Source organism: Schistocerca nitens, chromosome 3, assembly GCF_023898315.1.
Source record: "Schistocerca nitens isolate TAMUIC-IGC-003100 chromosome 3, iqSchNite1.1, whole genome shotgun sequence".
NCBI classification, from domain to species: Eukaryota; Metazoa; Arthropoda; class Insecta; order Orthoptera; family Acrididae; genus Schistocerca; species Schistocerca nitens.
Genome location: NC_064616.1, coordinates 176,448,499 through 176,475,096, shown reverse-complemented (window position 1 = coordinate 176,475,096; position 26,598 = coordinate 176,448,499). Strand labels below are relative to the sequence as shown.

The 26,598-nt window shown below is 37.2% G+C and overlaps 1 protein-coding gene across 3 annotated transcripts in view; it reads left to right on the top strand.

The window, feature by feature from the left end:
- Positions 1-26,598, top strand: part of LOC126248116 (MAP kinase-activated protein kinase 2) — a 99,673-nt gene that overhangs the window by 60,153 nt on the left and 12,922 nt on the right. For all 3 annotated transcript variants that reach the window (XM_049948792.1, XM_049948793.1, XM_049948794.1), the window contains one exon: positions 6,084-6,182. In XM_049948792.1, coding sequence (XP_049804749.1) covers positions 6,084-6,182 — 99 coding nt within the window. The remainder of the gene's footprint in view (positions 1-6,083; positions 6,183-26,598) is intronic.

The window sequence follows — 26,598 nt, the reverse complement described above, 5'->3', positions numbered from 1 at the left end:
ACACAGTTCTCATTCTCAGCTCTAAAAAACAATGGTATTGCTGAAGGTGATGACTTCAATTTCTTTAGAAGGAATGGTATTTGTTGATCCCAAACACGTGTGCTTAGTTTGTTCAAATCAACCTTAGTAACCTGTTGAATGTAAATAATGTACTTGGTGAGTTTCTGATTCCATAAATGATTGATTTTTTGAAGGATAAATACAATATTTTAATGTTCATGCAAACAGCAGCTATTGGAGATTACTGTTTACCTTACATAAATGAAACCCAGTGTTGCATAACTACTGCATCCTTAGCTACTGGTACTGTGAAATGGAATGATGGACTTAATAGCCATAAATTTACTCTCACCATATTCCTGTCCGACTCTGGTAAATGAATTTTTGAAGTTCCATGAAAAAAGGCTCAGTAATAGAATTTCTACTCTGGTAAATGAATTTTTGGAGTTCCATGAAAAAAGGCTCAGTAATAGAATTTCTACTTTCTCTTTGGGAATCCTTGGCTTGTAATTTTTCTTCGCATTTTAAGCATCTGCTCATCCAGAAATTGTGACATTGTCAGTCACTGAGTGCACAATTCTATTAACATCCACAGTTTTAAACATACTGTTTTTCTCCAAAAAATGTGATTTTCATCTGTGCCCACATCATCCAGATTGGATCATAATGTCAATGCCACAGTGGTAGTCTGCATGACTTGATGCCCATCCTGTTCTATGTGATCTTTTATTTCGTAAGCATGATATGTGGCTGCATGGCCTTTGACAAGCATCAGCAACTCTAGTGTACTTCGTAATGAGTTTCTGGAGAAACCCATTACATGATAACTAAGTGATAATGTTGGATTTCATAGCATGCATAGCAGTGGCTTGGTTGGTTTACAGAGTGGATGTTGCCTTTGTCCATAACAATACCCAGATTTGAGCGAGGTACAGTAATAACTTGCATGTAAATGTTATTTTTTCACAGTACTTATCCTCAAAAATCTTAGACTCTGTTTCCTTAAATATGAAATTGCTGAGGAATGAATTCCACATCTACTGATCCTTTGTTAATGACAATAAGATCTTTACCAACCAGAACTTGCAAATCACCAAGCCACCCTTTTCTATTCTGGCGCATTAGTCATGCATGGTTCTGGATTACATAGGTTTTTCCAGTGGAATAAATATGACATTTCTACTGTTGCATTACTGTATTAACACCAGAACAGCTGATATTTGGACATACCTTGAACTGCAGCTGTGTCACTAATGACCTGCGTATATTTCCATTTCACTGTCGTGTCAGTGGGTTATCATTACTATTAATGAATCTATTCTTTGAAGTGAAGTGCTGTAAATTTTATTATGTAATCGACAAAAATAAAGTGGCTTTTTGCAAATTATCATTTATTATTTTAAAACACTTACACTCATTTGCTGGGTGCCTTTACTGGCTACCATCACATAATGAACACAAATAATAGTCTTGTTGCAGATAGCAAGGCAGTGTGTTCACTTTTCTGTGTCTCAGGAATGTCTTCGGGTGTGACTGAGGTAGTAGTCTTCATGGTAGCTGCGTACTCTGAGCACGCTCCTCCCACAGCTGCAGTATGAAGGGTCTGCGTTAAAAATTTTTCTCGTTTAGAGCATTGTACAATACCTAGGCATTTATCCCAGCGAAATCTAGCAAGTTGTAATATCCCAGTCAAATCTAGCAAGTTGTAAAATGTGTGAACAGGCCAACATCTTAATGCTACTTTGACAGAGTATTTGTGAGTCATTTGGTCGACCACGTCCACTTCATATTTAGAGCCTTTTTAAATTGTAACTCTATCTGGCTTCTTTTTCAGATCATCTTCAAATTTAACATAAGGATGCATAGTGCTGAGAGTCAGAGCATTCTTGTTGCTCTTTCTGTGGGAAACTGTCAGTGTGGTATCATTCTTCTTCAACAATGCTGTGCTGTATAACACTTCTTTTCCCCATCTTGATACAGACTGGAATTTCCCTGCGGGATCGATTTAGGCTTGTCTTATTTGCTTCCCAGGTTACAGTGAGAGCCACGAAGGTGAAAAAATTGCCACAACAAATCATCATTCGGCCTAGTATCAACCTTTCCTACATAAAGGAAAGCATTCACAATTTATATGGAGCCATCCAGTACTTTTGCCCATAATTGTCTGATTGTGAGGCCATGAACTGTGTGAATCTGCAACAGCACTTTGAAGGAGAAAGTAGATTGTTGTTTATAGACTCATTATGTAACTATGTTCCCAGTGAACTTATACCAGATTTCTGATACTGAAGCAAAATTGTCTTCTTTCAGTCATTCTGATCTTGTGGGTCAAATGTCAAATCCGAGATAATGCATTATCTGTCTGAGTCTGTCATGAGCCATTGTTGACTTCACAGAATTATTTCCCAACTTCATTGACGATCTAAGCTTTTCGCTCCTATAGCACCACAGACGTACAGTATAGCTATAAAAGCTTCTAGTCCTTTAACATTCATAGTCCATTCATCTGAACCCATAACTTGACGTGCTTCGGTCTCAGTGCATTTGACAGTGTGTTTCAAAATTTTGTCCATTATCATAAGATACCAAGCACTGTAGCAGGTCTCATTCACATTTCATTTTGCATGTGGAGATGGTCCTTCATGGTCTTTCAAAACATGAAGGTGAAAAACGTCTGTATCTGCCAGCTGAACAGTCACCTATAATTCCCACTTTCCAGGTCGTTCCATCTGGTGCTACAATACCTCTACCTGACGGAAATTGCTGTAGTCCACAACTTTGGTCATTTCGTTGACGCAATGCCCCTGGCCACAAGTTGATCTAGCCTTTTTGGCAGCCGTTCCTGTAACAGTAATAATTAGTATTACAACATGGATTGGTATTCAGTACATTGTGGAATATTGGAACAAAAAATACATCTTCATAAAGGTAATGTAAGACTTGCAGAAACTCAAGAAAGCAACAACATACAAACATGTGTTGCAATTGAAATCTGTGTCTATGCAGCACATACAAAAACAATAATTATTGTAAAAATGAACACACACATATGCATACCTTCCCTATCAATATCCAGTAGAACATTCGGAGGAGTAATATCATTATCTGACGAAAAATCTGGAACTACAGGTGGCGGAAATTTTTCCTCAGAAGAAGACTCCAGTGACTCATCCTCAGATTCATGATCCAAAATCTCATTTAGCACATGTATAATGTCCGCTTCTGTTTGTAGACTTTTGACCATAATAAATTTGTATGTTGCAAGCACTATTTACACAGTTAGAATGCACTACTAAAACCATATTTTATGAAACAAAGCACTGGCTGTGCAACACTTGCATACACAGTCAGACGTGCTTCAACCTACTTTCTCTCTCCTCCTCTGCTGGAAAACTGCAACGTCATCAGGCAGCGAGTTAAAAGGGAGTTTTTTGATTGTTGACTAAACACAATCTAACAATAAGCATGAAGCTACATGGAAAAATGCGATGGTTGTAGTGGCTGCAGCAGAGGCGGCAGAACAGTACTGTCCGTGGTTCTAAGTGAATCTTCATATGTCTCTTTTAAGGTTTTCCCCTAAAATGTAAAATTAAATATAATTGCTAATTACCTTATTTCATAAAAAAAGTCACAGAAGTCCAGCACTCTAGGCAATAATGCAAAAGAGTGCCAAACAAAAGAATAAGCCGAGGCTCTAGTGTTAAAATACTGTCCTTGCAACAACAATATATCTCCTCTTCAAAAGTAGATTCCTTCCTTTATTCCTTACAAGATATCTGAAGGCTATGTCCTTTAATATTCATGAAATTGTCCATTGACTCCACTGAAAATTCAGCCTTCCAAGTGTGACATTAAGTTTTCCAAGTTGCCTAAATCACCTACTTATTTCTTAAGATTTTGCTTATTCACTGGTGATGGCAGTCACATGATTCAGCGTGTCTGAAGCAGTGGCTGTGACAGGACGTCCTTAGTGTGGCTGATCATGGAGTTTTGTTACTGCATTTCCGAGGTTGTAACTTTCTTTATTCTCACCCAACTGTACTCAGAGTGCAGCATCGCCGTACACTGCACACACACATTTATGGATGTTCACCACAGTTTCTTTTTCTGCACACAAGAATTCAATAAAAGCACACTGCTTGTAATGTGGGTTTATGTAGACACCATTTTGATGTTGTACCACGGTTCTGCCATCTGCCAGAATGTCCACAGCTCGTGTCTAGTGGCTGGTGTTGCTGCCGCTGGATCACGGGGTTCCAGGTTCAATTCCCGGCCAGGTTGGTGTTTCCTCTGCCCGGGGACTGGGTGTTTGTGTTGTCATCATCATCATTCCCGGCAGTGGCTAGATTGGACTGTGTAAAAGAATTAGGACTTCGTATGGGTGCTGATGACCGCATAGTTGAGCACCCCACAAACCAATAATAATAATAATAATAATAATAATAATAATAATCTGCCAGAACAGTTCGAAACTTCACCGGCACACAGAACAGACATCAAATGTGAAGCACCAACAAGGAAGTTTGTCTGTGTATGTTAATGGCTTTTTAAAAATAATGTGGGGCATTACTTATTGAACGACCCTCATTCATGAGAAACACTATGTATCTAGCTTGTGTAGTAGTTGGTGTTTCTTTTCTGCGGCCCATAAGAAATGCTATGAGAGGAAATATTGTCAGCTTTCACTAAAGTGAAAATCATCACCAAATGTTCAACTGATGCTCAGTTATGGATGGAACAGACAGAAATGCCAAAATGGTTCTTGGCTGCAGTGACATTTTGTATACTATGTCTTATTACTTCACATCTCTCTGTTACATGTCTTATTGAATATACACTAATCTAGTAGGGATACCTGTATCAAGTTCAATAGTGGACACTATGTTGTGGGAATCCATTGTTGATTTCTCCCTACTTAGTCACAGGGTCCATAGATCGTCTGCATAATTCTTTTTTCAAAATGATGTGAAACAAGTCAGTTTACAGGATATGTGTACATTATTAGTATTAACATCAGTGACCACAATATTATTTAGTCCTACTTATACAATTACACTTAATAACAAGGTGTGAGTACCAGTTTTTAATTAGAAATCCCTCAGTGGAACAGGAGGAGTTGTCCAGGAGAAATGAGACTTAAAATATGCTATGCTACCTGTCAGACACATTGTGTTACTGGTCAAATGATCAGAGATTTTTGTTGCTGCATATTAAACACTTTTTCTGAGCCACTGACAACTTTGATAATGAGTAGTAAAGATAAGTTTTCCCTCAAGTGTTGCAGGTATGGACATCACTGTTTTTCTCAAACTGTGCTGTATGATTTACAACTAATTTCATAGTGAATTTATGTACTGGGACAGTGCAATTAAAATGCATAGCTCCTTGAAGAGGCACATGGGTGAACACCAGACATTATTCTTACTGCTCACGTTTGTCCAACCAATACTATCTTTGTAAGTGACGAGTTACCCCAGAAAATTATTCCTCAAGACATTATTGAGTGGAAATAAGCAAAATATGCCAGGAGATTGATTCTTTGTTTCCAAGATTAGCAATTATGTGAAGAGCTAAAGTAGCTGAACTTAATTGTTTGAGAAGTTCAGTAATATGGTTCTTCTATTTCAAGTTTTTATCAGTATATACACTCAAAACTTTGGAGCCTTCTACCGTACTTATTGACTCTTGCTCACATGCTCACATTGCAAACATTGCCCATTCTTCCCAGATTGCATGCATTGTGTAGCATGTTTTCAAATTCCTTTTGTTTGTAACATTATCACAGCCTTAAAATTAAAGCTTCTTTTTTTAGAACATCAGGATATACACAATTAAATCAGTGGATGACCCCCACACACATTCCCGCTTTGAGTATGTGTGGACCTGAAACTTTGAGTCTGCACAGATTCCCTATTCCACAATAACAGGTTAGCTCGTAAGATACTTTGGCATTTTAAAGAAGTTTTTTAAAGTGTAAAACTGCAAAATATTTTTTTATATATATTTGTAGTGTCATAAGTGTATTTTTCAACTGTCAGATTCTTATTATACTGTGTACAGTTAATCAAAACAAATTGTTGCAGATCATACAGGTATATTGAAACTGACTGACTTTGGGTTTGCTAAAGAAACCTTTTCAAAGGATACACTGCAAACACCATGCTACACACCATATTATGTTGGTAAGTATAAAGTTTCAAATTGTAGCTCTATAGATTTATTTGTATAGTTTATGTACTAGTCCAAAATTGGTTTAATGTGTCTATATTACTGTGTGTGTGTGTGTGTGTGTGTGTGTGTGTGTGTGTGTGTGAGCGCACAGGCGCGCGCACCAGTGTATGTGCGCGTATTTTAGTTTGGTAGATTCAGTTATATTTTGTTCTTTAATTAATGAAATATATCTCCTGCAGTCTGTGATTTATTCCCATCAACAGTGAATTTTCAATGTTAAGCTCTGTTTCTCATTTGGATGCACTATGTTTAATGTATTATAAATGAAAGAAGACGGTGTTTAATGTATTATAAATGAAAGAAGACTGTTTACTGTATATTTTCAGAACCTGTCTTATTTGAGTGATTTTATCAGTTGGTTACTTTGATACTGTGCATGTCAAGTGAAAGAATTGCAATGAAAGTTGTCTGTTTTAAGAGTGATCGAAGGAACTACATTAAAGAATGATCATTCCCCACCCCTCCCCTAAAAAGAACAAAATCAAAAGTAAAAAATAAAAAAAAATCAATAGTGAACACTTAAATTTGACTCTGAAAATGTGCTGAAAGGCAAACAGCAGAGGCAGTGGCAATTACAGTGACTGTAAGTGCTTGAGACTGACACTATATCCATATGTTTGGACATTTCCATTTTTGTGTAAGATTGATTACCTTTATTGCCGTTAGTTGTTATTCAGGGTTGTGAGGTAGTTTACAATTGTTATTCGCAGTCGGAATTATGTTGTGACGTGTATTGTACATGTAGTGATAGTGCCACTCACTATCATAGGTGAAGATTTTGCAAGGAAGAGAGATTGTCTGTCAGTCTCGGTTGATAAGCATTTGTAGTCATGACAAACTGTATGGGAGACATAGTTTTTGACAAGTGTATGCGTTAGAAAAGGGGGGGGGGGTTAATGATTACTGAAATGTCTCAGATCTGCCCTACTGTCATGTTCCTCAAATTGTAATGGGGGGAAAAGATAGAGCAAGGTGACAGTGGTTATTGTTACAGACTTACATAGAGGAGGAATGGGGTTCAAATCCCTATTGAGCCATCCACACAAAGGATTTTGGTATTTTTCCTAAATATCTCTAAATTAATGCTAGGATGCTTCATTTTAAAAGGACATCGTCAATCTCTTTCACCATACTTGTTCAATCCAAACTCGTGCTCGAACTATACTGGTATCACTGTTGATGGGACTTTAAACCATGAAATTTGTTGCTTTTTGAATTGGAAGAAACAGACATATTTGCAGAAATTTTGTAGCCACTTGACACTCTGAAATATCATTAAGTAATTTATTTTAAACGATGGAAAATCCAGGATGGAATACTCACAATATTATGCAAAGGATAGGTTGCTACTCACCATGTTGTAGAGATATTGAGTCACAGACACAACAGAAAGACTGCTAAAGCTTTCGGCCAAAAGGCCTTCTTCTGACACACACACACACACACACACACACACACACACACACACACACACACACACACACGTGCAAATGCAACTCACGCATACACGACCACTGTTGTGACTGCTGAGGACAGACAAATCTGGCCTCAGTATTCAGAGACAAATGTCGTGTGTGTGTGTGTGTGTGTGTGTGTGTGTGTGTGTGTGTGTGTGTTCTTTAATTCAGAAGGTGGTCATTTTGATCTCAACTCCCATGGCTGTTTTCAACTGTTTTCAGTCTTAACAAATAACAAAAAACCAATAACAAAGAACGAATAACAAAGATGCAGATTAACAATTGATATCAACCATGAAAACCGTCACTTAATGAAAGCACAATGAAATGAAGTATGGAGGATGAGGGCACAGGTATCTATCAGGAGGAAATGAGCTTGGGGGCCATGTGATCAACAACTGATGATGACACTGTCTGTCAAAACTTCATGAGTAACTTTGATGGTGACATGACATGACGTTATGACCAGTGTGGATGTCACCATTTGAAATGCATTGTGGAATATTTTGACATGCCATGCTGTGATGTGACAGCCAGTGTGAATTGTGAATCGGCCTTAATATGACAAAAGAAGGAAGCTATGTCTGATATATTCTTGCAGCGCTTTATAGATTGTTCCTCAGAGTGAGGTGAAAGCAGACTTTGTTTTACTGTTTGCCTCAACAAATAAATATGTTTTGAAAGGATTCAGCCTTGAGCAAAGACATTTGTCCACGTTCTTGCCTCTACTGGTTTTAGTGATTTCACCATCAGTGGATTCCCTTTACATTTCTGTCAAACCACAAGTAGAATATTACAAGGCAAGTATTATGTACAATTTTGGGGATTATGGTCATTATATCAAAACACCATCACAAAATATATATCTTAGTAGCACACATTGTTGTTCATGTTGGTGTCATTCATCTGCAGTACAGATATTTTGGTAACTTGTCATCTGCAACTAAATAAGCATTTTTTCTACAATACATCACTTTATAGAACATAAAGTTGGGTCTAAAATTATATTATCAGATGATTCCATGTCAAATTGAACCTGAGGCTTATTTTTAATATTTTTTAAATGTAATTTGTCATAATTTTCTGAATCTACAAAAGTTAAATTTTACTGTCTTAAAAATTATCCAAATTACTTCAGAAAATATTGTTTAACAAAGTTGTCAATCCTGCAGATAAGGAAGGAAAACTACATGATTGCATTTTATGTTAACAGCTATTTCAATTTAGGTTGTACCCATTGTTGATTCAACTGTTAAGTTGCAAGAGCTGGACCTTATCTTTCAGATAAACTTCAGTTTTTTAAAAAAGGTAAGTTATTAATCATGCAACTAATTCAGAAAATTGACTATGCATTTAGTATGCCACCTGTGACAAACATGAAAAAGTTTACTTCTAACTCTGCATATAGCAATTCAGTTTATTTTAGGTTAGGTGTGAGAAAAGCAAATAAAAACATCCATTGACCCATAGTTTATAAATGACCAGGTACAAATGTTAAAAGTAATTGGGTCCCACCCATGACAGATTTTTGCATTGGCACTAATCAGTCTAAACCATTTCACACTTCTTGTTGTTATGTTGGTTGGTATGACAACTGTGTTAATCGCTTACCCTAATACAGACTTATTATTTATTCAGAAAATGGGGAAAACGTCAGGAGAGTGTATGAGAAAACTTCGAAACAAGTTGAACAAAGATGCCAGCAAATACAACACCCATAAATACAAAGAAAAAGAACAGGATAGAAGAAGACTGGGAAATTTGAAGATAAAGACAGCCTCCTGTGAATAATTTTTAATTGAATATTTCAAGAAGGAAGCTGAAACGCAAAGTGCGGCCTTAGACTAAAGTATGTGCCAATTGAAGTGAGCTTGAGACCTGTGCTTCCGGTTAGGGTGATAGAAATGTCCCCAGTCCCTCGTCAAAGCTGCTTCTTAGGTAAAGAGGTACTTCTTTTCAGCCCCTCAAAAAAATCTGTGGTCATAAAAAAGCTTGCATGTGAAAGCCTGCCTAAAAAGAAACCAAAGCAGAGTTTGTTAGCAGATAGGAAAAATCTTGTAAACATACATATGACAATCTGCTAAAATACAATTTTTTTTTTTCACAAGTTATGAAATCAGCAGGCATACACATGCTATAAAGGATGCTGAGTCTATTGTAGACCCAGCAACTGGGAAAAGAGTTAGCTTGCAGAAACTTCACATAAATATGACACTTGAGAAAGCGTGTTTTGCTGTTCAAGCAAGAAAATCCAGATATTGATATCAAAATTTTATGGATTGCAGCCTAAAAACTTCTACTAACCTCGGAAGTGTGTGTGCAAATAGTGTGCTAACTTAAATTTCCTCATTGAGGCCATTCACAAGAAAGTTTCACTGCTGCTCACACTGACTTTGAGTCTTGTTTGCTGTGACCTACAATGGAAGACATGCATGACAAGTGAATGTAAAAAGTGCATCATGAGTTTGCACAAATTAACTGGCGGAAAGTTTGATTTATGTGAAATAATTTCTTTAAACAATGGACAAAAATGAGGGTCGCCATAAGCAAATTACTGTTAATGGAACTATTGACAAAACTGTTAATGAGCTTCAGCCTCAACTCAAGAAATTCAAAGAGCAGTTTTTTGTCAAAAGTAAGCAATCTGCAACTTTCTAAACAGAAAGCATCATTTTGTGGCGATGAAGTGATGTTGCAAATAGATTTTGCATAAAACTATGTATCACTGACAAAAGACAAGGGTGCAAAATGCCCACTGGAGCTATACACAAGTTCAGTTATCACTGTTCGTGTTTATTTGAAAACAAGGCTACAGTCATTTGCAGTTGTGAGTGATCAACTGTCATGAAAAGTGTTGAGTTTATGTTTGTCTGAAGATAAGTTAACTTAAACAAGAGCTTCCAAACTTGATCTTGGTTAGAATTTTTCTGGTGGTTGCATAGGTCAGAAGAGCATGAATTCACTGTTTCTAACCTCTGCTACACGATGCAAGTGTCTGAAGAATGATTTCTCTCTGTAATGTCACATGTGAAAAGTGCGATGGATGGCATCAGTAAAGTAACAAGAGGTGGCTGGAATAAAGTTAAGCAATGATAAGTCATCAGCAATGCACAGGAACTTTAAAAGACTGAGCCGCATCAGCCATTTTTGGAGTAACTTTATTCTTTAGACAAGATATCAAATTGATGAAAACGCTCACATTCTGGACAGACACTGGAAATCTGTTAAAAACATGAGAGAGATTCACAGCAAGTAGAAAACCAAAAGAATGAAGGTACATTGCCGTGGCACAAAGGTGTTGAAGAAAATGGAGAAATACAAATTGCATGTATGAGACCTGTAGGACAAAGGGGTTCAGAGCTGATGAGAAGAATGTATCCTACCTTGAGTTTGAACAATTGGATGAAAACTCAACTGTATAGTGGTAGAGATTTTAAAGTGAAACTGAAATTTATCTTCTTTATACATAACAGTACTTTCCTAGAAGGTTATTTAAATAAGAAGGAATTTATGAAAATGTCAGCTACTCATTCAGCTACCAACTGATATAAAATTAATTTTAAATTAAAAAACATGTTCTGCTTAACATGATTCCCAACTGTGATAGTTGCCTGTTGCATCGATGAGGTCTTCAATTGCAATTTTTATAAGTAGTAACAATGTAATATTTACTAATATTTCATCATGTACAGAATTGTTTTATTAATGCAAACTCAATGTTTTCAAAAGAAAATACGTGCATAATTCACTGAGTTCTTGTAGAATGTTCCTGGGCATTCAATGATATGTCAATTTGCTGTCCTATCCTGTGACAAAGTTTTAAACATGATTAACAGCTCAGTTTGTAAACTTCTGACATTCAGATTTAAAGGAAAGGTAAAACAACTATTCATATGATGACCAATCTATCTTTAATTTATTTCAATTTATACATTGTTATGTTAGCTTTTGACTGTTGAAAAATGTAGTGCAACTGTCCCACCCATGACAGTAGAATCTCCTATAGGTAGAGGCACCTGTCTGTGGTGAAAATTTTTGCTTGGTTTTGTCATTTTTAAAAAGCTACTTTGGTATATTTTTCGCTACTTTTATATCATTTTGTCAAAAATGTCACTAAATTTTATTTCTGCTTTCCAGTAATAAAAGCTAAATGAAAAATTATTGATAGCATACTTGCAGTGAAACATTTTTCATTTTTACATAAATTCAAAAAGCATGAAAAGGTATGAAAAGTAGACATCTGATGAACTCACACATCAAAGCATGAATGTTTGGAGAACATTTATCATTCCACTTAAATAAGTATGGCCTAGCCTATGAACGTAATCAACAAATCAGTCTGACAAAGACAAGGATACCTTGACTTCCGTGTTGTTGGAGTCAGAGCTGTACTCCTGTCACACACATTATTACAATCTGTTGCAAAATGACCTCTCACTGCTTTCACTGCACCTTCCATAAAGTGCCCATACTCTGATTTCAGGGAAAGAATAGCAGTCACATCAACATCTTTACCTTCTCTACTCCTTCTCTACTAGAACTAGCAACTATGTCCATAACACTGTGTGTGGTTCAAGATATTCTGATGTTGAAAGTTCTTGTTGAAAGAGTTTGCTTCATTAGCTGTGAGATTTCAACACTGGTATCACATTTCATTATGTTTCTTGGATCAAACAATTTATTTATAGAAGAAATGACACTCCTATCATGTGTCACACTACATCAAGTGGTTTAGTTTTATCAGGCTTGTAGAGATGGAACAGGGATATTAAATGTTACTTGCGTTTGCTTAGGCAGTTTATGAAGTTTATTAGCTTTTTGAAAGGTCACTAAGCTTAGATTGTAGAACATGAATTAATGGTATCTTGTAGCTACGTCAGCTGCAAGTTGCAACATTTTGAGCAATTCTCAACAAGAAAAATTGTGGGACACTGAATTTTTTTTTTTACTTTATTAGAGGTCAAGGCTTTAAAATAATTCACAGCAACACCCTCATCTTCAGCAGTTTCAACAATGGTGAAGTGTTCTCGAAGGTACTTGACACTTTTAAACCAAGAGTTCTACCACCTGGTGACGACAGCAATAGGGAAAAGTTAAACTTTTGTGGCATCACTTTCATATTTATGATTTAAGGATTGAATGCATGCATGCTTTCTCTTTCGGGTATTAAGGAAGATATGTTTTGCCTACACAACAGAATGGTTCAAATGACAGAGTTCCCGCACACTGCTCACAAAATTTAATTTGTGAGCCCAGCACTGCATGTGTAATAACACTTTTGGTACTGAAATTAAAGTTTATGAATTACACTCATAATTGATTTTGAACATTCTGTAGCATTTGTATTTTGCAATAACTTTCATTCTCCCAACGAACAACTTCTGAAGTGTACCACCACTACAACTAAGTACTTTTATCAGAACCATAAACACACACTGCTAATTTCTTTCCATCGTTTCGTTGCAAAGAATTGAAACTTTCTCATCTTTTACAGCTTCTTCTAATCTTTCTTCCACCTCTTTTATGAAACAAGATACAGAACCTTCCCTCAGTCTTCCAGCTGAGGGCAAGTCTCCAGCACCTAAAAAAGTCAATATACCTGATATTAGAGTACTACTTAACACCATTTAAGAAACTAAATTATCGAACAAGAAAAAGAGCATAACCACACAGTTGCTAATTTTCCATGGGGTACTGAATTGATTTGAAAATGTTCTTGGGGATGATTGATCATCATTTGTGGTATGTATTGTGCCTGCGATTGCATTTGTCTTCAGTGGTTTCAGCTCACTAGTCTTCATATTTTGCCATGCCTAATATCAGAATAATAATTAACGTACTGAAAATGGAAAGCATATTCAATTCGATTCCAGTTCACATGTAAACGTAGTAAGTAATATTACAAAAAAAAAGTGGATATTGGTTTGATTGTAGGCTTCTGATTGCCAACATAGTGACCACACGTTGTTGCAGCAGACTCGAATATATGTAAAGAGGGGATTGACAACTTCAGTACATCATCCCAAAACTTCATGCTGTAAACATTATGACATCCTGACACGTGACAGTTTGGTTAGGTTGAGTAGGTAACTATATTGCTACATTTTCAAATTTTTGCTGTAAAAGCAAAGAAAAGTTTGAATTTTGCTGATTCAAAAGAGCTCAGTCTCGTTCTTGCTATAAAAGTAAAAATAGTTTTTCGAGCAGTATGATGGATTCTAGGTAAGCACATAGGAATTATCTTCCCTCTCAGCTATATTTCATTGCATAAAATCCTGTCTGTCTGTTTTTGATAACACTACAAAAATTGCTGTTCTGAAGCCGCCCCTCCCCCCCCTCCCCCCCCTCCCCCCCTCCAATCGAACTGGCACCAGTATAAGTTAAACTTGTATTTGTTCCCCTCCAAAAATGTGTAATATTATAAAAACCTGGTACATATTTGTTCATCCATTCAACTTCGGATGATAACCTTTTCCAGTGAAGTAGTAGCCACTATGAAAGCTCAAGTTGTTGATAAAATGGATTCTTGTTTATCAGTTTTCACTCATTTCACCACTGCAGACTGATGTCTGTGAGAGTTACTTGTCTTTTGATACTTATCATTAGCATCTTCTTCTCCTTGTTCTCCTATGGGAAGAACTGTCATTAATATGTTTTAGGCACATATCCTTTCTGTACCACGCAATTCGTGCATTGCCATATTTATACACACGTATATCTCTAATTTTGTGAAACGTAGAGTCCTTCAGGTGAAAATTCTTTTTATTCAGCAAAAGCTGTCACTACCATACTAGTAAACTACAGCATAAAACAAATGACAAAATATAAAATTGAATGCATTGGTGATTAGCAACAATTTCCAACATGCAATACGCAGCTATATCAAAGAAAGCACCAGACATCGTTGAACGTCTTACTTCCCTTTGCAGGAGATGAAGTTAGCAATACTTGGTACGATATAAGATACTGATGTATATCAAAGTAGTGCAGGATTGATTGTCATTGATGTTCGTATTTCTTTGCAGTAACTTGAATCAAATTTCGACCGTTAACTTTAAATGATGTGATTCAACACAGTTTCATTGATTATTTCTGAATTTATTTTGATTATTTGGCTTTTTCTGCAAAATTTGTAACATTTCATACTTCGCAAAAAACAGGTGTGTCTATCTGTTGGTGTTTGGCTTATTCTGCACTTTGTTAATGTAACTTAGCTTACTGCTTCTATTTTTGGCCAGTGGTTCTTGACAACAATATATTTTTATATTCTACAAAGTGGAGTGATATGTCACTGTTAAGTGCTTTTGTGTATTATTTGTATCTAATGTTGAAAATTTAAATGCCTGCCCAGTCTTGCATTCTTGACATGTGGAATGATAAAGCCCAGATGTGATGTTTCATCTGCATTGTTATTGTCATTGTCCTTAGTTTTTTTCATGTTGATTTACCAGTTCTGTAGACTATTTCCTGTCCCTGTTTTCTGAGTGTTACCAACCACACTGAAATGAAATGTGAAAATACGGCTTCTTAATTTGGTCAGGAAGGAAAATAAGGAATGACTAGACCAATGAGGATTTGTCACAGTTCATTCACTGGTACCATAATTTTGCACAGACCCAATTTAATTAAACAACAGTTAATTTGAATACTTAACAATAATCAGTGACGGCAGAAAATATCAATTGTAACTCGCACGCAATCACTGTTTCCCAGACTATAAGATAAAAGACCACTGATACAAAGTTGAAGCCAGATGTAAACAGCCATAAAAATTACCAAAGCTTCCTGAGCAGAAGACACCAATAAAAAATTTAATAAAACTGAACCAATCACGAAATAGGCCACTGCCAGAAAATTCTTATACTAAAATACAAACTGACCTAAGAAGAACAAAATATTTAAAACCTAATAAAACAGACATGGTAGCAAGGCTTACAGGGTCCCACAGTAATAGTCAATTAATTAAAATTTACATTAAATAAGTATGACTGTTGAGACCTTAACCACTAGTAAAATGTTTAAATAACTTAAAGAAGCAATAAATTATAAAAAGAGAGCCTCTTTTAAGTAACACATAGAATGACTGAGAATAGCTTTAAAATTTCAACTTTAAAGCGTTAAAGGCCGTAGCTGTGCTCAGAAGAAATAACACTGCAGAAGACGGACAGTCGAACTTTTTGTGCCCAAGCTTTGTTCACAGAACGGCATAAACAGGTGGCTGTGTAAGCCAACAGGGTCCAGAATGAGTGGACTTCGCAAGGGTCATTAAACAGCATCTACACCAGAGCACATGCAATCTTAACAAAAACCCCTGCAGCAGAGATAAATTCCAATAAGTGCAAGCTCAATTCACAGTCAAGATTATAGTAAATAATGATTAACTCCCAATAGCTTGTCCTCTTTCTTAAATAGCAGTACTCTAAATTTAACAGTCACCTAACAAGTTAGCAGAAAATTTAAGATACCACTTTCAGTTGGCTTAAGTAAATTTCAGAATTAAATAGTTATACCAAATCCCCCTGTAACAAGTGATTAAGCCAACCCCCAGCCAATTGCTGTAAATCCTATGGCTAATGAGCATGTACATTTAAGCCCTGGGCAGACAATGTGTCCTAAAACAAAATGAAATTTCCATATAAACCGTGTAAAATAAAAGCACAGTATACATGACCTGAAGCAGAATAAGCAGTACATTAGCCTCAATGAATAAGACAAGTGCACCCAAGTCCAGAAAGATGGTTAATGTTCCACCAAATAGCAACTACAAATTGAACACAACATTTACCCAAAATTTTCAAGTTAAATGTAAGTCACATGGTTCTGAACACTGACCCTGATAACATTCGCGCAAATCCGCTTTCACACCAGGAATAGACAATTTGTGATAATGTTAAACATCAACTAATACGGTGCACCAGAACCAATATCAGCTGAATGTTATTTGCTGTAGGGAAGGCTAGAATTAATAACAGGCAGATAGAAGCACTTAAACACACACAAATACTACATTGCCAACAAACTTCACAACAAGCTTCCTTGTAGAGATGAATCTGACATTAACCCAAATTAAAGGCTCCACAGACATTTAAAATCCACAAATCAAACATCCAATAAGATGCAATGTACGATGATCTAATTAAAAATTTTAACAGACCTTTTTAATACACAAATTCTTGCTCATAAAATTCAGCGTGCAAATTCTATGGAGGCGTGAACTTGAGTACCAATAAAGAGAACTGGAGTATCCGAAAATTCAGTAAACACGCCTCCGACAGCTCGGTAGGTTTTTAATGATCCACTCCTGACGTTCCTTGGCACTGCAAGCCAAACGTAGGCCAACATGAGCCCTGCATATCCTTCCCAGTTCACGCTAACACAGACACAGATGGGTAGCAACTAAAGGCCTCCTGTCTACTTGGTTGTCACTGATCGTCCCCTCATGATGCCAACTGTTATACCCCTTGTGAACCCAGCAAGCTGGCTCTCCAGGCCATGCCAGAGGGAGCTGCAATCACTGGACATCATATTATAGCCAAAGATAGGAGCATATTGATATCAGTACAGTATGACAAGCTGCCATGGTTCAGGTGTTTGCCTTATTTTGTGTGTGTTTGTACTTATATACAAGCACCTTTTGTTTATTGTGGATGCCTATAATTCAGGTGTGTGATGTTTCAGCGTATGAGGATGCACACATGCGCCAGTGTTTGCAAGTTGTTGGTATTCTGTTTTATGTGGTGGTATTCCTTTCATCTTTGTAGTTCAGTTTGGCTATTATGTTTGTTTAATATCCATTTTCAACAGCTTTTTGTTTGATTATTTGAAGCTCATTTTTTTTAGTTGTCTGCATCAAGTGGAGCTTCGTGCAATCTATGTTGAATGAATTACAGACTGGCTTGTTTGTGTGTTGTTGTATGGTTTGAGTTATTGTGAATGGATGGCGGTGGTTAGTTTCATGTATAGTGATAACTGATATTGGTGGTTGTTGTGTCTGCCTGTCTTGTGAGGTTTAGGGAATTTAACTTTTTGTCACTTTCCATTGTTTGTTTGGGTTTCATGTTTCGATGGACTGTGCTTGTGTCATTGTGGTATGTGACTGGTTATTTCATCTAGAAGATATGGCTACATAATGGTGCCAATATATTATTTTGTATTGTTTCAATTTTACTGTGATTTTCAGTGGTTTCAAATATTTTGTTCTTGGTTTGATTTAAAGTTACCTTAGTTTGGAGTCCATATCAATAGTTCCACTTTATTCTAAAATTTTTCATTCCGTAAAGCAGTTTAGTGTAGAAAAATCCTTATTTAGTTGCAGATGACAAAATGTACTGCAATGTCAGCTGTATCGCAGATGACAGCTAACTATGTGAACAGTATGTGCTTGTAAGTTTTTAAATATAGTGCCCACAATCCTAAAACTAAACTATTCTCATGTAACATTTTACTTGGTGTTTGGCAGAAAAATAAAGAGAACCTACTGATGATTGTGAAATATCACTGAAATATGCATGGGTGAAAATAGAAACAAATTGGATTTGCTCAAGACAGAATTCTTTCAGGTCATGTATTTCCTCCAATTGATTTTAAAAACATTAGTGCTTATCATAAATGTCGTATTTCCAGAACTCAAAGGCTGCAGGTGTAAGGAAAAAGATATTTTTATTTTTATTAGAACAGTGTTTATCTCTTGGTTTCCAATGTTATATTTATTTACATGTGACATGTTTTGGCTTTCATAGCAACAACTCAGCACATATTCATGTTGAGATCTTCTGGTTTTGTAATTTTCATACTTTTTCAGTCCCTAAATGATGTGAAACACTTGAGTACAATGGAAGTGTGCCCTCCAGCCTATGACCATATGAGGGGGAAAACAGGTTTTGGTGAGACAGATTAGCAACTGTAAGAAACATTGTGTACATGTAAAAATTACGGTGTGAACCATTTCGACTCTATAAGTAAAAAACAAAACTGGGTTATTACAAAAGAAACCCACTGATGAGGTCTTTGATATAAAAGGCAAACTGCATCAGTAACAGAAATAAATGTTATATTGAAACAAGAAAAAGGCTTTTGAAGTTATAAAATTGATATTTATGTACTTCATACAAAAAGGGCTCTTTAATTTGTGGTGCCTGGGAGACTTGGTATGGATTTTTACTCGTGTACAGGAAGTGGGACTATCATTCTTCACTTACCTGATGTCATTTACTAAGTCGAGGATTATGGTCCTTCATCAAAAAGACAAATGTGCAGAGGTGTTGTCAGTGTAATCTGTATGAAGCCTTATTACAGTCTTTAGGCAAGGATTGATGATGGAAACTGAAGAGCCACTCAACAATTGTGCAGCTTTGATGGGAGAGGCTACCTTCAGTCCTTCGCATAGTGAAGAGGATGTGAAAACGATACCATAACTCAATGATTTGCCAGTGCTGCCATATAGTTGACAACTGACAGGATCTAGATCCCTGTGCTGTAGTGAGCTTCATGAAAGCTTCTGAAACAGTGGCTCACTTTTTCTCCAGAAGATGGTGCAATGCTAGAGCTGTGGTGCATGTAATGTGGCATTGTGGTTTGCATCCCTGGCTAGGGTCCTGTGGGTTATCAGTTCAAACCTGTGTACCAGCAATTATTTGTTATTTAGCATTTATCATTTCTGGAAGGTTCCAGAAATTTCTTACATTTGTAATGTTTGTATATTCTTGAATACCAATAAACCCACAATTCCTGTAAGAATCAAACTCCCGCGTATAAAACAGCTTCAAATATCTGATTACCTTACAAATGGGTTAACTGTTAAATATTTGCCTTTGAGCATGTAATCAAGAAAACATTTAGGAAATGTTTGAAATTATACTTCAGGTTTGTTGGAACTCCGTGTTCTTATGAAACACGGGATGAATGTAGTGTGGGAATTTGCACTCAATTTTTAGCCAAAATCTAGTTTTCCATACATCTCAGTGTTTACAATGTCATAGCTCCTGAGCTGTGTGTCATGCAATGAAATAATTGTGCAGGTACACTGCCATCCATAAGTTTGGAAACACCATGCTGTGTATTACAACGGAGGAAGATGAAAGTGATCTATGTGAGTTATTGGTTAGAATACAGAATAGCAATCCCAAATAATGGTTAATAATGATGCGTACAGTATTGTACGCTTGATTATTGTACATATACATACTAGTATTGCTCCGTTTTATGTAAACCGATGTTACCTGTCCAAGCAGTTCTACTAAACATGCCAGGTGGCGTGAGTAGACTGCATGGCTATGTAGAGGTACGTTGTTTACATTTCTGTTCACTTGTAGTTGCATTTGCATAAAGGTATAACACACTGCGAAAGTAATTGAAAATGGCCCCAAAGTGCCAGATTCCTTATGAATCATGGGTAATGATAATCACTTTGCACCAAGAAGGCAATAGTGTCCAACAAATAGCAAAGAAACTGATGATTTCAATCAGCGGATTGGTCAAAACTATACGCTGGCATCAAGAAACAGACTCCTATGGAGATTGTCCCCACTCAGTAGCCCCCAGGAAATTATCAGAAAGCCAGGAAAAGTGTTTTGTAGTGACCAGTAAATGTAACAGATTAAAAACTGTCCGAGCAGTGACTGCAGAACTAAACGCAATGAGGGATACACCGGTGAGTGAGTCAACAGTGAGACAATGCCTGGCAGACGACGACCTCCGAGGTTATGTAGCGACAAGGAAACAACTGTTGTGCCCTGTTAACAAGAAGAAAAGGCTTCAGTGCACTAAGGCACACCAACATTGGACATCGGAGGATTGGGAAAGAGTCTTAATCACTGATGAATCCAAGCTTGAAATATTTGGAAGTAAACACAGTCAATTTGTAGGCCATTTACCCCATGAACACTTGAATCTCCTCAGTGCGTAATTCCAACCGTAAAGCATGGAGGGGGTTCTGTGATGGTATGGGGATCCTTTGAAATGAATAAAGTCGGAGATTTGGTGATATAGATGGAAAAATGAACCAAAAGGATTATCATGCCATTCTCCAGAGACATGCTAAGACATCTGGTTTGTGTCTGATTGGGAAAGGTTTTGTCTTGCAGCAAGACAACGACCCGAAACATACAGGGGGGGGGGGGGGGGTGCTCTGCCACTCGTAGACGTAGTGCAAGGTTCTCACGCTAGATGATGTTAGTAGAGACCTTCATGAAATAGCTGTGGAGATGGCGTCAGTGCAGAGCTGAACGTGCAAGTGTGGTATTGTGTTTCTCTGACTGTTGGCGGGTTACTGGTACCTCTGTGAAGTCATTATGGCAACTTTAAAAGAACAAAGAGTGTGTGTGAAATTTTGTTTCCTGCTTTAAAAAACTGCAACGGAGACACACCAAATGCTTCAGGAATCTTTCCAGGAGGACGCTATGAGCTGCACACAGGTTTTTGAGTGGTTTGGGCACTTTAAACGTGGTGAGATGTGTGTTGAAGACGAAGCTCGTTCTGGACGCCCTTCAACATCGCGAAATGAGGAGAACATTGAAAAGGTCCTCCAAAAGATCAACAAGGATCGTCGCCAAACGATCCAACAAATTTCAGCAGAGACAGGAATCAGTTGGAGCTTGTGCCAGCGGATTTTGAGTGAGGATTTGCACATGAGACATGTTGCTTCTAAATTTGTTCCGCGCCTTCTCACACAGGAGCAAAAAACCATCTACATGAATGTGTGTAAGGACTTGAAAATAGAGATTGCACTTGATCCAAATTTCTTGAAGAAAGTCATTACAGGCGATGAGAGTTGGTGTTACGGGTATGACCCAGAAACCAAGCAAGCATCAAGCCAGTGGATGACTCCCAACTCTCCCAGACCAAAGAAAGCAAGGCAAGTGAGGTCAAATGTGAAGACGATGATCATTGTCTGTTTTGATGTTTGTGGAATTGTGCATCAGGAATTCGTACCCCCTGGCCAGACTGTTAACCAGCATATTTACTTGGATGTTTTAAGGCATCTGTGAGAGGATGTGAGGAGGAAACACCCGGAACTTTGGCGATCAGCTGACTGGTTTCTGCATCACGACAACGCTCCAGCACACATGGCCTTAAGAGTGACCCATTATTTGGCATCTCAGAGGTGGTCTGTCGTTCCCCACGCTCTGTATTCGCCGGACCTAGCCCCGTGTGACTTTTTCCTATTTCCAGGAATGAATGGGGGGAAAAAAAGCTAAAAGGGGAGCGTTATGACGATGTGGAGGCGGTAAAAACAGTTTCACAAAGGGCACTGGACAATATCAAACTTGAAGAGTTCCAAACATGCTTCCAACAGTGGGAAAAGAGACTTGACAAGTGCATCACATGTAATGGAGAGTATTTTGAAGGTGACTGAAGTAATTTTGTAAAAAGGTTCAGCAATAAATTTTTTATGACAATCCGGTTTCTTTTGGGTCCCTCCTCGTACGTCTTGCTTGTGTCAGAACTATGTGAAGTCTCTAGAGGTTAATAAAATATTGAAAAACATGGAATGGCCGCCCCAATCCCCTGATTGTAACCCAATCAAGCTGCTATGGGATGAATTGGACAGGAAGATCCAAAAACGGGAAATCATGTGTGGGTCACAATTGTGGGAAGTCCTGCAGCAAAAATGGAGATTAATTCCAACTGAAACCTTGCCAAAACTGTCGCATGCTGAGAGTGTGCAAGGCAGTGATGAAAGCAAAGGGTGACTCTTTTGAGGAATCAAAAATTTAATTGTTGCATCTTCCTGTGTATTATTTGAGCTTAATAAACATTTGGAAAATAACAAAATGCATTTTTATGCTGTATTTACTTTCCATTGTTTATAATTACTAGGTGATTCCAAACTTAGGGGGGGAAGTGTATATTCAGTGATATATGTAGATACTTTATTCAAAGAAAAGAGTTAGTAGTAAAGAAGTAACAAATTAAAACTTCATACCTGATGCAGAAGTTTAATTGCAAGATCAGCGAAAATGTAGTAAGTGATAAACTTTTTCCGTTTCATTGTTTTATGGGGGAGGGGTGCCGGTGGGGGGGGGGGGGCAGCGGGGTGCCTGTGAGGAAAAATGCTTTGTAACAGTTGTAAATTATATATAAAGTTCATTGGAAGTTGCTAAGTGCTCTCATTTTCAAATACTGGATGAATGAAATCTGGGTGTTTGTGCACCATCAGTTATGCTACCTCAAGACAAATGCACTGTTTCTAACAGTAATATCTGTAACATTCTGTTAAACTTTCAATGTAAGATTGTAACTCTTAATAAGCAGATTATGACAGCATTTTAAAGTTTTAAATGCATTCAATTGAAATTAGAATTTTTGTTGCCCCAATGCTGCAACTAGTACTGGCTAACATTTTAGTAATACAGATTAGATGTTTGTATAAGTAGGAGCAATCTCCATCTGAGGATTCTGTTCTGCTTGCCTCCCTGCCTGTGGGTATTCATAGTAAAACATGAAAAATTTTGACTTCTCAGTTATTGTAACTGAATTACATTCTTTAACACTTCATTTTTTCAGCCCTTAAATAATTGCAAATATTGAAATTTCTTTAGGGTGCTACAAATTGAATGTTAAGGCCAAACTTTCCTTAGTCATGAGAAAATAAGATCGGAAGATGAATAAAATAACTTCAGTGTACTTCCACTGACAAATGCTTCACAAGATACAAATCAAAAAGTCCCACCGAATAAGTACAAAATAAATTTCAATTGAGTGAACAGTCTATGTTGTAATTATGTAATTGGTTTATAAATTCCAATTACACATTTCAAGTGATTAGTGCATTATCAGACTGGAACATTAAGAAAATAATTACAACACAGACACGGGAACCTAGCAAGCAGCAGATCTAGTATCACTAAAAAGTGAGTAAATTAAAGGAAAAAACTTCAAAAACTTACTTGATTGAACACTGAAAGTGTTAAGTATAAGGGCTGGTTATCTTGTGAAACAGTGGAAAACATGCTTGTCATGAACTGCAAGTTAACAGAGGGAAACTGAAAAAGAGTTAGATAAATAGTGAAAACATTGAGCATAACGAGATTGAATTGGGGGGGAGGGGGGGGAGATGATAAAATATAATAGTAATGAGAAAGAGTTGTCATGTAATTATAACTCACCATAGCAGAAGGAAGAGCCGGTATAGTGTTAAATATAAATCTACGACCATCAAATTGAGGTAGAACTGCAATGCCCTCATTGACTGTAAATACAGGTGTGGTGCAGTGAGGTCACAGAATGAGAACTGCAGGGAACTGAGGGCCAGTCAGGTGGCGGTGCTGGAACTGTAGGAATATAAATGACGTGCAGGGGAATTTGGAAGATGGATGGGGGGGGGGGGGGCAGGAGGAGGAAAAAGGGGAGGAAGCTAAATGTATTATTTATTAATATGAAAGAATAGGATAAATTGGGGGGTGATGAAAGTGGACATAGTGTGACGTGTGAGGCTCATGCAAGAAGGATGGTAATGTTATAATAAACAAAAGGAAAACATGTGCTGTTAGAGGAGACTGTGTCCTCCAGACCGTCTCACGAACTTGGAAATCCCTAATTTCTACTAAAGTGAATGCTTTTTCCCTTTGGGGCCATAGTGGAGGATGCTGATTATGCTTGGTTCTCTTAATATGATCTGAAAATGCTGAGTTGTTTTTTTTGAGGGCATCCAATACAGACTTGCCAACCTTCTTAAAGGTCATCACGTGAAGGTAGCTTTCACATTGCCACTGCTTTCTTTGTTCCGTTGTCTCAGGATCATCATAATACACCCTGCCCATTTCCATGGTGATTAGGAAGTAATCTGAATTAGTGTGACCCAGCTATAACATACCTGCTGTTGCCTCCATTTGGTGGGCTTTTTGAATGGGTACGTACATTTGCGGAAATTGGCAGGTGTCAATCTTTGTTATATTCAAAATGTTGAAAATTGACCCATGACTGATTTTTCACTGTTTTCACTATCACCCTTCTTTGGACACCAGTGTACCCTCTTCTCGTGCAATTCCCATTTCTTCACAGAGAGATGGTCTGTCGTTCTTCGTCATTCAAACTTGTTTGACGACAGTGGAAGTGTCTGCACCACATAACCACTGTGTCATATGCTGGTGCATTGTTGCTTTCACAGCATGGATTGGTGCTTCATTGTTATCTTTCAAATGCAGAAATTGAGTTAATGCATGGTACTCCATTTTATCAATGGGCTTGACTGTAGGTATGTACATGCAAACAAATAAAACATTAATCACATAATTTTGTTTTCAAGGTGATAATCGAAACTTTGTCTACTGCTTGTACAGAACTAGTAAGACAAGTAATTTAAAATGGCCTTAGTGGGTATGGGTTTGCTTATGGTTTTTTTGGAAATTGTGAAGTAGGTTGATAGTGCTCATTTCTCATTAACATACTGCCCCGTATAGTGACTAATTCTCTTTTTTTATATTGTTGGCACCTTCTTAAAGTAATGTATCAAGACATTGTCTTCCATCTCCACACCAATAGATAAATGACCTTACTTTTTCAATAGTTTGTTTCTGAGCCAGAGAACATCATTAACATTTTTAATTGAATAATCATTATTAGTGTGGTTTTGTTTAAACCAGGGATGTCCAGAATTTTAACTTACTTGGGCCACATTGGAAGACAAGTATTTTTGTGCTGCACTTAATATACTTGTTCAGTTTATCATAACTTTACGTGAACAGAATTTTTTTACAGATTGTGGGATAGATGCCCACTTTTTGGGCCACATTAGTACTTGCTTTGGGCTACATGCAGCCTGTGGGTTGAACACACGTGGTTTAAACAATTTGAAAGTATTATATATGTAAATGAATATGAATGGTATAACTGCCCAAAATATTTCATGTATGTTCAAATAACTTAAGGGAATGCAGCTGGGTGACATTGTTGACAACTGCTGATATTGTCAGGAGCACACCCTGCCATTTGCAAAGTATTTTCAAGTTTTGCTTTGAAAATGGCAGTGTGTGCTCCTGTCAAAATATTGATGCTTGCCGACTTCACCCAGCTGTATCCCCGTACGTTATTTGAACACTGCATATACTGGAACACTGCATATGCCGAGAGAAACTCGGGTCTCGTATTTCATATATTCTTCTCCTGGTCATTGCAAAGTATATATGAAAAATGTTTAATCATAATGTCTTGTAAGTTAATTAGTCATAATTTTCCAATTTTATTTTAGATTTCAGTGGGTACATGGGCCTTTTCTTGTTGGTCTAGATTATATCTTTTCAGTCTTAATGAACATAGTGTAAGTTTTGTACAATAGTATGTGTTCAGAGCCTAGTTGTATGTTCCTGCTTTTTGGACTCATTCCCCTTCTGTTTGATATTATTTTTCATTGATGTTAACCAGCAAACTAATGATTGATTTTAAATAATGGCTTTCATCCAATATAGAAGGTGTTAAAAAAGTATTTTGTATTTTGAGAGGTAGTAGCATGGACCAAAACAATGCAAAAATGTTCATTAAACATGGGCTCTAAAATGCATACCCCTAAGAGCTAAGAGCACTTATTTGTCTTTACTCGTGCAGTTCTAGGCGCTACAGTCTGGAACCGAGTGACCGCTACGGTCACAGGTTTGAATCCTGCCTCGGGCATGGATGTGTGTGATGTCCTTAGGTTAGTTAGGTTTAATTAGTTCTAAGTTCTAGGCGACTGATGACCTCAGGAGTTAAGTTGCATAGTTCTCAGAGCCATTTGAACCATTTGAATTGTCTTTACTACTGTGAAACAGTATGCAGTAAACAAATGAGGACACATTCCTCTGCTATTGTCCATGGATACAGCATGCTGTTAACATCTCTTCATGATGTTACCGTAAACTGTTTTCACAGTTCTGGGTAAATGCAGCATATACATTAATGCTAATGGAACAGTTTGCATTTTGATAATGTTTCAGGG